The sequence below is a fragment of the Scomber scombrus genome, chromosome 21 (genome assembly GCF_963691925.1).
Source record: "Scomber scombrus chromosome 21, fScoSco1.1, whole genome shotgun sequence".
Classification (NCBI taxonomy): Eukaryota; Metazoa; Chordata; class Actinopteri; order Scombriformes; family Scombridae; genus Scomber; species Scomber scombrus.
The window spans coordinates 24312579-24330220 of NC_084990.1; the positions used below are offsets into that span (position 1 = coordinate 24312579).

The following is a 17642-nucleotide window of genomic DNA, read 5'->3' on the forward strand; positions in this document are numbered from 1 at the left end:
AGCTGAAATACGGAGAGTGGAGACCAGTGAGTAGCTGGGTCTGGGTCGACGATTACTTGAGCCAAGGTTACTCTTACTGGACCCTGAAGGAATCAGAAGTAGCCTGCTCAGATCTGGACTGTGGCTCTGCTGTTTCAACAAGAAGCAGCTTTGCAGCCTCAGATGGATCTGTATGGTGGATCAGATCTGACTGTCTTCAGTCTGGATATGCACTGAGGGAATGTGTGTCATTAGGTTCCTCTTCCTCCATCGTGGAGCTCACATGCTCAGGTAAGTCCATCAGTGACATCATCTCTGACAGTAATATTCTCCTTCCTCTGTCACAGTGATAGTTGGTGGTTTCCATTGGACTGAACTGTAAACTTATCCAGGACGACAGCACCCTAAAGGGTAGAGAAGTTAGCTTGTTCCTGGAGGATCATTGATTCAAACCCCCATAAAAAGCTGCTTCAGCCAATCATCTCTCTGTATTTACAGACCTGCTGCTTCAGCCAATCATCTCTGTGTCTCCTACCATGGACGGGGTCTCCGGGGCCCAGCAGCAGGGGTTTCAGGTTCTCCAGGGCTCACGCTTCACCATCAGCTGCTCCGTCCAGCCTCAGTACCCAGGAGGCTCCTTCCAGCTCACCTTCACCTCCTCCAACACAACATACAACTACACCCAGCCAGCTGTCAATCACTCTGCTGACTTCCTGTTTCCTGCTGCAAACCCCGCCCACCAAGGAAACTACAGCTGTGTTTATGGCGTCTATGTTTTTTCTCATAACTTCTCCTCTGAGAGCCGTCTGCTCTCTCTCACTGTCACAGGTAAGCTGAAGCAGAGTGTGAAGCTCAGTCCAACTGAGACGTCACACTGACTTTGTTTCCATATTTGATAAAAAGTCATGAGGCAGCAGGAGCGACCCAGCGACCTACAGAGAGCTGAGTCACAATCTGATGAAGGAGCTGTAAACTGTTTCCTTCCCGGCTTCTTTAACATTATTCAACCATAACAACTGTGTTGTAGTGGAAAGTAAAAGTAGGGGTGTCCTGATACAACTTTTTCACTTCCAATACGATACCGATATTGCAGCCTTGGGTATTGGCCGATACCGATATTGATCCGATACCAATATCAGCATGAATCATACCTTTTATTACTTATTTTGTAGCGTGGGATGTTAGAAAAGGCTTGATCAAGTGATATTACTCAAACAGGGGTATTGTTTTGTCAACAATGTAGTGGCGGCTAGGCATAATGTAGCGAGGCTCGAGGTGCTCAATTAAGCGTTTAAACCCGACATTACTCACCACAGACAAGGGCTGGTCATCAAGCACAATAAACTGGCCTATCTTTTCTGTTATTGCTAATTCCTTTTTGCCGTCCCGTGGGAGTTTGTCACGCTTTGCAAATGTTTCGGACAGCGTTGGTTGTTTGAGGGAACCGGCGGTTTGTTTCTTCGCCTCTGTGGTCTTGCGTATTAAACTTCCCCTGATCTGTGCCACCACGGGAAACATTACATTAGTTTTGCACTCAGCTGCAACGTCTTTTTCTGACTTTAACGAAAAATACTGCCACACAGCCGACATCACTCCTACTTCTTGCTACTTCTTCTTCTTCGTCTTCTTCGTGCTTATTGCTACTTAGTTAGCAGCAGAACAGTTAGCTCACGCTCACGCTGTTGTTGTGATCACACGGGTTCTGCATGATGGATCCGGGTGCTGCTGGATAGAAGAGCTGGAGCGGATTACTGGAATGGTCTGCTTGTATTAGAGTGCTAATATCGGAGATTTTGGATCCAGTCCGATAAAATCCCATACTTGTTTTTTGGATGATATCGGACTGATATCCGATATCAATATCGGATCGGGACACCCCTAAGTAAAAGTGAAGCCAGATAAGCACTATAATGATAATAAACAGGGCTTTACATGATGAACTCAGAGCTTCACCAGGATCACATCTGATTTAACTGCATGTAAAGATGTTGACTGTTAACAATCAGTTGAATCATTTTAACCAGACAGGAGCTTTAAGGAGAGAATCAGCAGACTTTCATTCATTCTTTCAAAGCAGCTGTGAACACATTAGTGGTTTTTGTTGAACATCATCAGCATACAGAGAGGATCAGATGAACTTATTCTCTAAGAGCTGAATCAACAAGCTGCTTCAGACTTCACTGATTTTAGGAGATTTAACTTCATTAAAGTTCCTGTTTGATGGGAGCTGTTGTAACGCATTACAATGTAACTAACTAACTGATTATTTGACTACTTGTTGCAGCTCTGTTTGGCAGTAAAAGCTTGGTGACATATAGTGTTTCATGCACGCTAGCGGTACTACTGCCTGACCTCTGATGCTAACACAAAGCTAATAGAGAAACACTTATAGACCTGCAGTGATGCTCAGACTCAGTGCAGAACCAACCAAGCAGCCAAAGCTTGTGTGTTGCTTGTCTCCATCTTTCAGAAACAAACTCAGTAAAGTATCGATAATAGTTAACGTCATCAGACAGGAAACCTTTGGACTTATGTTGGTATTGAAACGTGTAGAGTATCTTCAGTCTGCTGCTGACTCTGAGGAACAACAGGTTCTATATGTTATTTTGAGGCAGTAATTATTTGTACAACATGGTGTTATGATGGACAGGACTCATATTATTTTATCTGATATATTTTTACCCAACATCGTCTGCATTGCTAAGGAGTAACACAAAAGTAATGTAACTAGTAGTGTGATTACTTTCCACAGGGAGGAATTAAGTAACTTAACGAATTACTTTAAAGAAAAGTAATGAGTTATGTATAATATATTACTTTTTTGAGTAATGACCCCAACACTGGCTGTTGTACTCATGATGTCATGTGATCTAATGTGATGACTGAATGTGTCTCATCAGATCCAAAAGATTTCATCATCAGACTGGTCGTCCTGCTGGTGATTCTGCTGATGTTCACCACTGCCGTCTATTTCATCCCGAAGGTACTGAACATGTTTGTTTAGAGGACTGATTGAAATGAAGCACTCAGCCTGTTTATCTTGAACTGAAGAGAGGAATGATGCAGATCTGTGTTGTCATGTCTCTGCAGGCCAGCAGGGGGCAGAAGTCAGACCCACAGGAGAACATCGAGATGGATTGTAATAACCTCAGTGTTTCCAGAGCTGAAGGAGAGCCGGCTGAAGAGGAAGGAGCTCAGGGAGCAGAGTAGGACCTCTGAGGACAAACACAAAAGCTCTTTAATGAAATGAGGCCAACCAGGAAGTAACTTAAAACTGCATTCTATCAAAAGGCCACCAGGGGGCGACCGTTTTGGTGTCAAAAGGACTTCCGTCTCTATACAAGTCAATGGAGAATTCACCAACTTCTCACTTGATTTCTAACCTCAGTAAACGTTTTCAAAATGTGTTTATGGTCTCAATCGCTAGTTTAAAGCCTTCTTCAATGCAGTATGATGTTCATTTGGGACATTTTGGCCTCCCTGATTTTATATGTGACGATAAAGCAGGGTATGCATTAGGGCGTGGCTACGTGGTGATTGACAGGTTGATTGGTTCACAGGTTCAGGAGGGCGCCTCATGCTCCTCCTGATGCCCATATAAGTACAATCCCTGCTTTTATTTTTCCCAGCATGCACCTGAAATGTTCAAGATGGCGCTGCTCAGATCCGATACTATTGGCTTCCGAGCAGCAGTCCACAAACCAATGGGTGACGTCACGGATGTTACGTCCATGTCTTAAATACAGTCTCATGTGTTTCAGGGATTAACGTCACATTGGACAATTCTGCACATCATGATTAATGAGTTACCAGTGCTTCACCTGGTCTGGTATGACCAATAGCTTATAGTGGTTCATGATAACAAGCTTTATAGACATAAACATGTATAACAGGCATCGCTGGTTCATTTAGCTGATTTTATGACTCTTTTCTTCATGAGGTACTTTTACACTTGTTTTACGACTGTTTATCAGAAGTTAGTCTCACTTTAAAACACTGGGGATAAAAACTGTTTTGCAAATGTTTATGAGGGAAACACATCAACTCATTTGTTAGAATTCCAGGATAAAGATAAATTACTTTAAAGTGGATTATAAACATATTTTTTCTTTGTTTATAAGTAAACTCCACAGGTCAGTCAACTCAGGAAAAACAAACCTCACACGTCTGCAAAACATAATATAATACTCAGTTATCTGTATATAGTTTATTTTGTCATTATTAACTCGTGTGAACAGCTGTTACTTTTTTTACTTAAAGATTTCCATCAATTGAGAGTTTTAACTTTTTTCCTTCACTGCCGTTTTTATACTGTGTGTTTGAGCATAAAATAGTTTCATACAGCTGATATGTAATCTTTGTTTTTTTAATACTTTTGTTCTTTGAGTTAAAAAGTCAATAAAAGCATGAAGTCGAATCAAATGTTTGATGTATGTCTTTCTGATGAGTCAGTTTACAAAGGAAGCAGAAGCATTAAGTGATAGTTAATAAGTAGTTTACTGATCATTTATAATTTAGATTAACTTCTGGGTTGTAAGCAGGAGGCCGACATTCAAATCCTGACTCGTGCTTCCGAATTAAATCAACGATATGACGTCAAGTTTTCAACCAGATTTTACGTCTGTGTTTTTATATGTAACTTCTTTCAAAGACTAAAGCTGGCAGATTAATCTCTCTGCTTCAGACTTTCAACATTTCACATCTTTATTATGACAGCTTGAAATCACATAAACAAACAAATGTAAAAACTTCAACACATTTCACAAATATAATATAAACAGATTCATCTTCATTGACCTGAAAACAAAAAATAAATAAAGCATCAGTGCAAAATATTCTTATTTAATCTCCGACTTTTCTGTGCTGATGTGTCAAAGGTTCATTATCTCTGCAGCTGTGAGCAGAAGCCTCCCTGCTGCTGCTGCACACAACAGAAGTGAAGCTGTGGATCAGATAATGTCACTCTGAGCATTTCTTGCATTAAAAAAAAAAAGCTTTAATATTAACAGTCTGCTCAAAACTGTCTCACTGCACTGTGATACGACGACTGATAAAAGAAAAATAGGATAAAACATTTAAAAAAAAGAAAACAGCAGCATGGACATTAAACACAGCAAATACAAAAACACTGATATAAATTATTAACTATTAACAAAGAAATTATACATCAAAGTGTTCAGTGCGTCTTTTTTTCCACAGGAAAATGACGACACGTAGAGAGACTCTGATCTGTGGCATGAAGCCGCAGTTAGCCCGATTAGCTTCATTTAGCCGCAGTTGGCCGGGAGTCACTGAGTCTGAGCTGCCTCCGCTCTCTTTCTGCATCAACAATGTGAAATCAGCTGTGTGGCGTGCCGTGCACTCTGAAGCGGTACATGCACGTGTACTCCGGGTGGCCCCAGTTGGACAAAACCTGCACCTCGATGATCTGGAAGGTTTGCTCGTTCTCCTCCTGACGAAGAAAGACAACAATGATAAAGTATGGTGTCATCAGCGTATCTGTGCACTTTGAATATGATCTGATAATGATAATAATAATAATAATAATAATAATTAAAGCTCCCCCACCCCGCCGTGAAAGAGCGAAACACAGAGTGAATGTGAAGTCGGTCGGATTAAATCTGCAGGAGGAGTTCGTTAAAGTACGAGGCGTGGAAATGGCAACAATAAGCGCTCAAATTGAAATAAAAATGTCCGACTTCCTGTTGGAGTTAGTACATGCTCGAGAATTTCCGCTGTGGCTTTGACCCGGATGTGAAAGGAGACGTCGTATTAACCTTTCAGTTGCATGCTGGGAAAAATAAAAACAGGGATTCTACTTATATGGGCATCAGGAGGAGCATGAGGCGCCCTCCTGAACCTGTGAACCAATCAACCTGTCAATCACCACGTAGCCACGCCCTAATGCATACCCTGCTTTATCGTCACATATAAAATCAGGGAGGCCAAAATGTCCCAAATGAACATCATACTGCATTGAAGAAGGCTTTAAACTAGCGATTGAGACCATAAACACATTTTGAAAACGTTTACTGAGGTTAGAAATCAAGTGAGAAGTTGGTGAATTCTCCATTGACTTGTATAGAGACGGAAGTCCTTTTGACACCAAAACGGTCGCCCCCTGGTGGCCTTTTGATAGAATGCAGTTTTAAGTTACTTCCTGGTTGGCATCATTTCAGAGGACCAGAACTCCCCACCTGCTGTTAACTGAGGACGTGACTCACCCGGAGGACTGAAAGGATTTGAGTTTGATTAATCTAAAAGTAGTCCTAATAAAGTAAGCACATTAAGGTGTTTAGTGTTACTGCTTCACTTGTAGTCAGTTGGAAGTCTTTCAAACAAACAACGTTAGTATTGATTGGATCAGATTAGATAATTGACCAAGCAACAGTGAAACCGTTTGTGAAGCTCTGCTGTCTCTACTCACAGTGACTGAGTAAGTCTGCAGAGCCTCTCCGTCCTCGTCGTAGGTGAACGAGCCCAGCAGCTTCCCCTTCTCCTGCCTCTCATCATCCAGACCCTAAAAAACACAGTTCACACTTTCACACATCAGCTTTAACAACACGTTTTCCTTTCAGTCTGAAATGTGACGCCAGAATATACAGAAAAGGAAACATAACTGCCATATTTCAAAAAGTATTTAGTATTTATTTATCACATTTAATATGATCAGTTTAACATTGGACCATAATAAAATGTCTTTTATAGAGAAGAATAAAGTCTCTGCTCTCTGAAAGCTTCATTAATCCTCTGAATCAAGCAGTTTCTGGTCGTATTTTGCTTCCGTCACATTTTTACTCACTGTGGTCTCATTGTTCTCTGCAAAGTGAAGTCCTGCACCTCTTTAGATTCAGGACAACCATGGCTATAGGCTGATATAACTCAATTATGTCTTCATGCAGTATAACAACATTTAAAAACTAGAAAACTCATTAGAAAAAAGAAAAACGGAAATTGAATTTCTCAGATTTTATCCTTTTAAAAAGTGAAAAAATAAGGAATTAGTGTATACAACACATGTTCAGGTACCCTCAAGCCTAAGGAACATAAGACAAATATTGGTGGTGGCACTAAGTTCAAAGAATCTACACATTTTGAGACCTTATTTGATGTTTGGAATTCCAGGTGTCCTGCACCTCTATGGGTTCAGGACAACCATAACTAAAGCCAAATGTAACTCAACAATGTTTCCTGAGAAGTATAAAATATTGTTATTATGACTGTTGTACTAATATAATATATAATGAGTCATATAATAATATAAAAGCAGGATGATTCTGTTCTAGTGGGTTGAAGCTCTTTATAAAAAGGTCCTCGCCCCAAAGGTTAAAATATCATGCTGCTCCTTACAAAGATAGCAATGACACACACACACACACACATACACACACACACACACACACACACACACACACACACACACACACACACACACACACACACACACACACACACACACACACACACACACACACACATAAACACACCGTATTAATCCAACACTTTTGGAGTTATTTTTATCATTTCTTTATTTTGGGTTTTTTGTCTGCTTCTGTTTTTTCTCCTGTTTGTACTGTCCTGTGTCATTTGTGTCTTCATGTTTATCATTAAAGTTGCACTCAATAAAAAAAAAAAAAGAGAGAGAGAAAGGGAGGGAGCGGGAGAGACAAACAGCTCTGCAGCAGTCCTCACAAAGATAGCCATGCAAAAACACAGAAAACATTCACACATAAACAGATACAGCTTTAATCCAACACTTGTTTTGAGTTATTTTTATATTTTTTTCTTCTTGTTGTGTTTGGGTTATTGTCTTCATGTTAAACATTAAAGTTGCACTCGATAAAAAAAATAATTTAAAAAAAACAGCTCTGGCGCGCAGGTGGTCGAGTGGTTTAGAGCGCATGCCATGTACGCAGCGGACCCCGGTTCGATTCCAGGCCGGCGGACCTTTCTGCATGTCACACCCCCCTCTCTCTCCTGTAATTTCCTGTCTCTCTACTTTCAAATAAAGGCGTCTATGCCAGAGAAAATCTTAAAAAAAAAAAAAAAAAAAACAGCTCTGCAGCAGTCACTGCTGTATGTCGCAATAATTGATATGATGTTTCCATGGTAACAGCAGTATAATCTCAGCTGCTCATCAGTAAATTTGTCCTCGCGCTCTTTCCTGTCACTTCATTTGATGCACAGCCTGCTGTTCAAGAGAGGCCACCACACCCTCTGATTGGTCAAGAGAGGCCACCACACCCTCTGATTGGTCAAGAGAGGCCACCACACCCTCTGATTGGTTCATCTCGCTGTCAATCAACATATCAGTAGCTTTCATGATTGGCTGTCTGTTGCCACGGCGATCTGAACCACATGTGAGCAACAAGTTTTGATTGGTTGGTCCAACTTTTCTAAAAGGATACAATTACATGCAATTAACTTGTATTGGAGTGTGCATGAGTGAAATGTGTTAGATAAACAACCTTCATTTACTTTAGCTGTCAGTCACATGATGAAGCAGCTCAGAGCGTTTCAGCCAGCAGCATCCTGTCAGTAACCACGTGAAGCTGATGAGGAGATAAATGATGCAGAGGAAACATCACATCTGATTAAACATATAAAGACACGTTGAGTCCGACAGACGAGCAGAGAGAGACGACACAGAGACGGAGACAGACGCCTGCCTGGACATGGATCACCTGCTGATGCTGTTGCTGCTGCTGTGGAGCTCAGGTAAGACTCTGCTGTCCTGTAAAAATACTGAGTTCAAGTCAAAAAGCAGCTTTAAAACCTCTAGGAAAAGTTAACATGGTCAGTAAAATGTAGTGAAGTGTGTTCAGTAAAAGTTCTGATACTTGCTGTAATGAGTTTTATTTCTTTAACATCAATTAACAAACCAGTACTGAAAGTGTTCATCATCAAATAATACTAATTTAAAGCATATAAATGTAAGATCTTCGGGCCGTGTTGGTTGGTCATGTGACGTCACCTCGCAGGGAGTGAGGATATATTAAGAAGAGCAGGGAGGGACTTTGAAGGTTGATTGACAGGCAAGACACAACCAATTACAAACCACCACATCACACAACAAATATGGCAGCTATACATGAGGAAGACCTTTGTTAAATAATGAAATGGTGCCATCTGGTGGTGAAAGCTAAACATAGACCTGAAATATAAAAAGGATGCAGCTGAATTTGATTTGTGACTTTTCTCATTTAATAAGTGACTTTTTTATTATTCTACTAATTAGGGCCCGAGCGGCGACTGCAAGTCGCCTGGCGAAAGCCCTATTGAAATTGTAATGTTTCTTATTATTATTATTATTATTATTATTATTATTATTATTATTATTATTCCGACATTTCGTGCCCCAATTTCACCCCTTTCCCAAATGCGAAAATGCTTATACTTTTGCACGGACGTCCGGCCTCATCCGAAATTCGATATTTTTGGGTGGTCGCACATGGTCGACGCAGAATGGCGGAATAGCGCCCCCTACAAAGTCCAAAAATGCCCATAGGGAATTTTGCTAACTTTGTCCTATGCTCACAAAATTCGGTACACATATGTATTATACCCACATATGCAAAAAAGCCTCTTGACCTCATGACCTCAACCCAACAGGAAGTCGGCCATTTTGGTTTTGATTTTTCCCGCCTAAAATTAACTCCTCCCACAGCGTTCGCCCGATCAAGTTCAAATTAGGTACGCAACATCTCCAGACCTAGCTGAGCTTAAGTTGTGCTCTGCGCATCCGTAGGTCAAAGGGCGTGTCTGCCAGGGCTCAACTAACTTTGGCGTTCTCGCCATGTACATACGAGTGGCTCTCACGCCCACATACTTCATCCAATCAGCTTCAAACATGCTGGACATGATGATGGCTCCGCCCTGAACATCCCGATATATTAACTTCCCACGTAACTCATAGCGCCCCCCGGTGGTAACAGGAAGTTAACTAAGATTCATTAAAATTACATACTTTGCCCCATCAACTTCATTCAGAACCAGTTGGTGAAGCTACATTATGAAGACTGTGAAGCTACGAGTAATGGCGTCCGTGTGGCGACGCGGCGACCATCAATTCCTCGCCATGAAAATACGTTTGGCTTTTTGATGGCTTTATTGAACTCGTATCATCATGAAAATTGGTACACAGGTCCAGGGTGGAGACCTCTTCCATCTGATAGGGGTGTCGCTCGTGTCGCCCCCTAGTGGAAACAGGAAGTGCCATATTTTACATCATCATTGTGCGATTTCCACAAAACTTCACATGTGTAATCACTGTCCCACCCTGAACGCAACCGCTTGTGTTTTGTTACACTCTACTGCCCCCTGGTGGATGAACCATCAACCTCTCATAACTCCTTCATGCTTTGTCCAATTCACTCCAAACTTCACATGACTGATGAGTGGCCGCCCTGAACACACCAGACCACACCAGACCATATGTGTAACTACCTGTGACTGCCCCCTACTGGATGAACGAAACATTGCATTTTTGGCCTCCTTCCAGGTTTTTTCTCACTTTCTGCTTCACGCCACAGCCCCGCCATGCCTCAGGCCCCGCGGAGGCATGGGTGAGAGAGGGCCCGCCATCGCCGCTTGCAGCTTTAATGTTTTTATTATTATGGAAGTTTGACCTGTTTCCTCATCATGTTTGAATTTTAAATTTCAAATTTTTAATAATTTGATGTATTATTTTTGTTGGCTTAATCAGACATTAAAGAACTTCCGTATTATTGTGTAGCCCAGTAAACATTTACATGAGAGCATCAGGAGCTACAGGAGAGTTAAATGTGTATAGTAACTTCTTTTTAATCATTTTTTAAAACTCATTTCTACAGACTTGCTTTTATATAATGTTGTTTGTTTATTGTTACCGTCTTTTATTTTATTTTATTTGACTTCTTATTTTATTTTTTGTATGATATTTTCATAATCTCCTTACTGTATTTCATTTCATGTCGGCTTTACTACTGCTCTGCGTTATATGTCTTTGCTTTGTATTGTACATAAATAGACATATACAAAATACTCAACTCACAGTTTCTCCTGAAGACATTCACAGTGTTGCTCTCTGTTGGTCACATAAACCCTGACAGAAGAAGATGACTGTTTTCACTTTTATTTATTCAGGGGGTAGTTTCACTGAGAGCAGTGCTCTCTTTTTCAGAAACGCCCTGATCACATTCACACAGTCACACTTTCACAGCTGGAAGCTGCCCAGTACAACCACAGTCTGCCACTGGGAGCTGTTGGGGTTCAGGGCCTCAGTGGTGGTAATGAGGGAGGGGCAAGCGCTGCTTCTTTACTCATCCCATCCAGATTTACCCACCTGTCTGGGGATTGAACCAACAACCTTTCAGTCACAAGTTTGTTTCTCTAACTTTTAAACCACTGTTGCTAACTTAACTCTAAAGGGAGGCAAGTCCTCATAATGTGACTGTACACACACACACACACGCACACAAACCTTGACCTAAGTCCCTTTTGGGGACACTAGGCTATATATCCTGGTGACTTACTCTAATCTTAACCACTTTTCCCCAATTGGTGACAGTCTTTGGCCCAGTGGTAACCAATGAATGACTCAATCTGTTTCCTACAGTCAGCTGCACAATTTTCCTTAACAACAAAAAACAGTTTGGTTTAATGTAAACAAACTGAAGTTGAGAGGTAGGACGAACCAGCTGATGAGCATCTGATGTGGGATTACAGAGTTCACATCTGTTGCCACGGCAACATCAGACAATTTCTTGTCACATACATACTGCTGCAAAAATCAAATATATGTGGTTGAGCAATATATATATCTCTGTCAAACTGTTTACTTTCACCTAAATATAGTTCCACCTTGTCATTAATTAAAGATGGTTAAAATAATCAAGCTTCTTTAAGCATTTACATTATTGGAGTTAGATTTTTGTCCCAAAAAGGGAGACAAGACCCACAATGTGAACATGAAGATTTATGTCCCCGCAATGTGATGAATACAGGCTTACACACACACACGTTTGCCTTTATATCCTTGCGAGGACACTCATTGATATAATGTTGAACCCCTGACCCTAACCTTAACTATCACAACTAAATCCTTAAACCCAATTCAAACCTTGACCCTGAAACCAAGTCTTAACCATCAAATTGCCCTTTGAAGGACACAGACATGTCCATAACACTGTTTTTTTAACTGGAATTAATTCTCTCAAAAACAGAAAGATAGACAGAGGTGCTGTCTTACATTAACTCAACATGAACTTATCGGTCATAACAACGTCATACTCAACAGCTCAACAAGGCGTCATGAATTATTTTAAACTGTTCATTTATCTTTTGTTATTTGCCTGATATCTGTTAAACAAGACCAGGTTAAAAGCTAGTAAATGTATGTAATGTAGTAATGACTGTGTATGGCCAGTGTGTAAAACTATTCCCACATACGCTGATTCAGACAAAATAAACATCTAGCTTGCTGTCTCTCTCTTGTAGAGTCTCCCACTTTCGGTCCTGTGTCTGTTCAGTTCACTGCTCTGCTCCAATCTACATTTGAATTTTCTGATTTTCTTTCCAGGACTCCAGACTGAATGCAAACACCAATCACCAGGTAAAAAGAGAGAAAGAGATGGGAATGGGCATGTCCAACTGGTAGGAGACTCCACAGTAGAACCCACTGCAGGGATAATATAAACCTCATCTGGCCTGGGAACACTTCTGGATCCTCCAGGAGGATCAGCATCTAGAATGGATGGAGTTTGGTTTATGTACTAATAGTCTCAAAACTAATGACTCCCTCCTTCATTCACTCATTAATTACTCATTAATACACAAAATGTATTCAATACTGATCAGAAATCCCAAATTTCAGACACTCACTGATTATCGTCACTTTTATGTCATCCAGTCAGCAGCAGAGTTACTCACCACTAATTCTGTGTCTATAAAATATGATCCATGGATTTGGGGGATTGCTTTCAGGAAGTAGTGTACACAACATGAACCCTACTTTGTTGTTCCATTGTGGAACATTTGAGGGATTTACATATTGGATACATTTAAACTCAGTTTACAGACACTCAGACACAGCCTTAGCTTCAACATTTGGTCTCTTTGTGTTGTTTCCCATAATCCTCTGCTCTCCTTCAGGTTCTCAGTGTGACAGTAAGGCCGACATCGTGATGTTGGTCGATGAATCTGGGAGCATTAGCCGTGAAGACTTCAGCATGATGAAGTCCTTTCTAAGAGAGATAGTCAACAACGTCGACATCGGCCCTGACAAAGTCCAGATTGGTAATATTTTACTACTACTACAGTTCACACCACTGCTCCTGCTGCTATAACTACTACTGTTTGTGTAACGTGTTCAAAATACTAAAATGTTTACATCATGATGTGAAAATATTCAAATACAGGTGCAGGTCCTTTGTTCAAAATTAGCGTAAAAGCTGCAAAATAACATGATAGCAAGTGAAGGGAATGGCTGATGTGAGGATAAAAGGAGCATAGCAGCGGTTTTACATCTTTAACAAAAATAACCACAATCTGCATAGAGCCTCTGTTAGTACCAATTATCTCTAAAAACATGCATAAATATTTTAGTAACATTTTTATGTGATTCACCTACATTAAGAATCAGTGCTTCACCCACCAAAGCATACATGAGTAATTCATGGTAGTTATTATTCAGCTTTAAAACAGTCTTTTATCAGGACTCTTATTTCCATGTGGAGATATACTGTATATTCCTTCTGTGTAGGTCCATGTTGGATCAGTTAGCAGGACAGATGTTGTGACTGCACAGACTCTTTGAAGCATACCGAATATCTGAACAACAAGTGTAGTTAGGAAGGATGTACAACTTGTTGGTTCATCCACATCATTACTGCTACGCTCCAACTCCTGATCCATCGTCTATTGCCTCGGAGAAATAGCCGTATACTCACACTGTAAAGTTACTCTAATGAAAGCCATGGCCTTTTCCCACCAATCTGTTTTATATGTCATCAGCGATAAAACTGGAAGCATTACAATAATTAACTGTATTAATATTTAATTTGAGTTCTGTGTGACAACATTTAGCTTTCTTTATGCAGTGCAGATGGGGACTGACTAACATGCAGAGTCAGACAGTAGACTCTGGGTTATTATCAGACTATTTCAATTAGCAGAGACCAGAGAATGAAGTTAAAGAATGTTTATTATGCAGATGAAATGAATGATTAGGTATTGTCAAGGTCTTTGGCGCTTTGGACTCTGCAGGGAGAATTTTGGAATCGAAGGATTTCAGTCCTGAGCAGCAGCATGATAGAAACCCTCATGGAGTCCAGATACTGGTGGTGGCTGATGACTTCGATCAATCAGTGTCAGGCCAAATCACATCAAAAGTCATCTTGAGGCCCTTTTCAAGTGGAGCAGGACTAGACTGTATTAATTGATTAATTTAGAAAAAGACCCAACAATCCCACATGAGGAAGCACTTGGCGACAGTGGCAAGGAAAAACTCTCCTATTCGGGAAGAAACCTCAGGCAGAACCGGGCTCTAGGTGGGCGGTCATCTGCCTCGACCGGTTGGGTTGAGAGGAGAGAGAGCACAGAGACAAACAATGTCAATCTGACTCTGCTGAGACTGATCAGCTGATGAGGTTAAAGTGTTGCATTGAGGAATCTGAAGACTGGGTGGTGATGGGTCGCACAAAAACAGCATCAAGAAAGCACCTGAGCAGAGAGGGAGAACATTTATAAAGACAGCTGCAATATGATTGGCTGACAATGAAGGTATGTCACCGTGCTATTGGTTAGACTTGACCAGCTGATGTGAACAGCTGATGTGTCAATTGATGCTCCAGAAATAACAGCAAGGAAATTATGAGCTTTGACGGAGATCAGTATGAGCTGTGAGAAGGATCAGAATGACTAAAAAATGAGAAATAAAACTATGACGTGAGCTCACAAACAGATGGTCTTCCTGTCTGAACTTTCGCTAAGCTTCATTTGTTTCTCCTACTGGACTGAACTGCTGGAATGGTTCTCTAAGTCTTTTGGTCCCTCTATACCAGTGGTCTCCAACCCTGCTCCTGGAGAGCTACTGCCCTGCATGTTTTAGGTATCGCCTCACTCTAACTCGTTATCAAGCAGCTGAGGCTCGTCAAAGGGCTTGATAACGAGTTGATTATTAGAATCAGGTGTGTTAGAGTGAGGAGATACCTAAAACATGCAGGGCAGTAGCTCTCCATGAGCAGGGTTGGAGACCACTGCTCTATACAAATGCTAATTAGTACAGACATGCAACGTCTGTTGGTGAGTGTTGGGGCAACCATGATGTTATCGAGATAATAAGAAGAATAATAGTAATAAACAAATGCACATGTCAAATTATCATTGTTGATATTCTCATTATCATTTAAAAACAAAGGCTGGGTCAGTGTGTCAGTGTTACACATTTCTGTGTGTTTTCTGCAGGTCTGGTTCAGTTCAGTGACGTCCCAAGGACCATGTGGGAGCTGAACACCCACCAGACTAAACGATCCCTGCTGGAGGCCATAACCAACCTGTCATACAAAGGAGGATACAACATCAAAGGTGATTTAACATCAGGCTGATCCACACCAGCTTTACACTGAGGGACTGAGGCAGAGGCTCTGATTACATCCACATATATTTACCTCCTCTATTTATTTCTGTCAGCAGTGGAAAGTGAAGCTGTTAGTGATCTGTATGTTGTATACAATTTGAACTTTAAGTATTCATAGTATAGAATATATTGAATATATCCAGAAATGTGTGAATTAAATGAATTCCACTGACAGATCACGTAAAGGTATTTTAATTTCTACTGATTCCAGAAATAGTAGAGTTACTATAAATGAGAAGAGATGAACAATGATGGTAATTAGGGCCCGAGCGGCGACTGCAAGTCGCCTGGCGAAAGCCCTATTGAAATTCGTTCATGCCCCAACGTGCAAGTGACCCCAAAGTGCAAGTGACCCCAAAGTAATCAAGTAATCAAGTAATCATGTGGTATGGAAGACCCCCGGGGAAAAATGCTATATTGAAATTGTAATGTTTATTATTATTATTATTATTATTCTTCCGACATTTCGTGCCCCAATTTCGCCCCTTTCCCAAATGCGAAAATGCTTATACTTTTGCACGGACGTCCGGCCTCATCCGAAATTCGATATTTTTGGGTGGTCGCACATGGTCGACGCAGAATGGCGGAATAGCGCCCCCTACAAAGTCCAAAAATGCCCATAGGGAATTTTGCTAACTTTGTCCTATGCTCACAAAATTCGGTACACATATGTATTATACCCACATATGCAAAAAAGCCTCTTGACTTCATGACCTCAACCCAACAGGAAGTCGGCCATTTTGGTTTTGATTTTTCCCGCCTAAAATTAACTCCTCCCACAGCGTTCGCCCGATCAAGTTCAAATTAGGTACGCAACATCTCCAGACCTAGCTGAGCTTAAGTTGTGCTCTGCGCATCCGTAGGTCAAAGGGCGTGTCTGCCAGGGCTCAACTAACTTTGGCGTTCTCGCCATGTACATACGAGTGGCTCTCACGCCCACATACTTCATCCAATCAGCTTCAAACATGCTGGACATGATGATGGCTCCGCCCTGAACGTCCCGATATATTAACTTCCCACGTAACTCATAGCGCCCCCCGGTGGTAACAGGAAGTTAACTAAGATTCATTAAAATTACATACTTTGCCCCATCAACTTCATTCAGAACCAGTTGGTGAAGCTACATTATGAAGACTGTGAAGCTACGAGTAATGGCGTCCGTGTGGCGACGCGGCGACCATCAATTCCTCGCCATGAAAATACGTTTGGCTTTTTGATGGCTTTATTGAACTCGTATCATCATGAAAATTGGTACACAGGTCCAGGGTGCCGACCTCAACGTCTCCATTCGCTCATAGGCGATCTCACTCGTGTCGCCCCCTAGTGGAAACAGGAAGTGCCATATTTTACATCATCATTGTGCGATTTCCACAAAACTTCACATGTGTAATCACTGTCCCACCCTGAACGCAACCGCTTGTGTTTTGTTACACTCTACTGCCCCCTGGTGGATGAACCATCAACCTCTCATAACTCCTTCATGCTTTGTCCAATTCACTCCAAACTTCACATGACTGATGAGTGGCCGCCCTGAACACACCAGACCAAACCAGACCATATGTGTAACTACCTGTGACTGCCCCCTACTGGATGAACGAAACATTGCATTTTTGGCCTCCTTCCAGATTTTTTCTCACTTTCTGCTTCACGCCACAGCCCCGCCATGCCTCAGGCCCCGTGGTGGCATGGGTGAGCGAGGGCCCGCCATCGCCGCTTGCGGCTTTAATTATTATTATTATTAGGGCCCAAGCGGCGACTGCAAGTCGCCTGGCGAAAGCCCTATTGAAATTCGTTCATGCCCCAACGTGCAAGTGACCCCAAAGTGCAAGTGACCCCAAAGTAATCAAGTAATCAAGTAATCATGTGGTATGGAAGACCCCCGGGGAAAAATGCTATATTGAAATTGTAATGTTTATTATTATTATTATTATTATTATTCTTCCGACATTTCGTGCCCAAATTTCGCCCATTTCCCAAATGCGAAAATGCTTATACTTTTGCACGGACGTCCGGCCTCATCCGAAATTCGATATTTTTGGGTGGTCGC

At 41.4% G+C, this 17642-nt stretch overlaps 1 protein-coding gene across 1 annotated transcript in view; it reads left to right on the plus strand.

The window, feature by feature from the left end:
- Window positions 1–507: 507 nt before the first annotated feature.
- Window positions 508–17642, plus strand: part of LOC134003162 (immunoglobulin superfamily member 1-like) — a 30901-nt gene continuing 13766 nt past the window's right edge. Inside the window, exon 1 of the mRNA XM_062442289.1 lies at window positions 508–807. Coding sequence (XP_062298273.1) covers window positions 516–807 — 292 coding nt within the window. The 5' untranslated portion in view covers window positions 508–515. The remainder of the gene's footprint in view (window positions 808–17642) is intronic.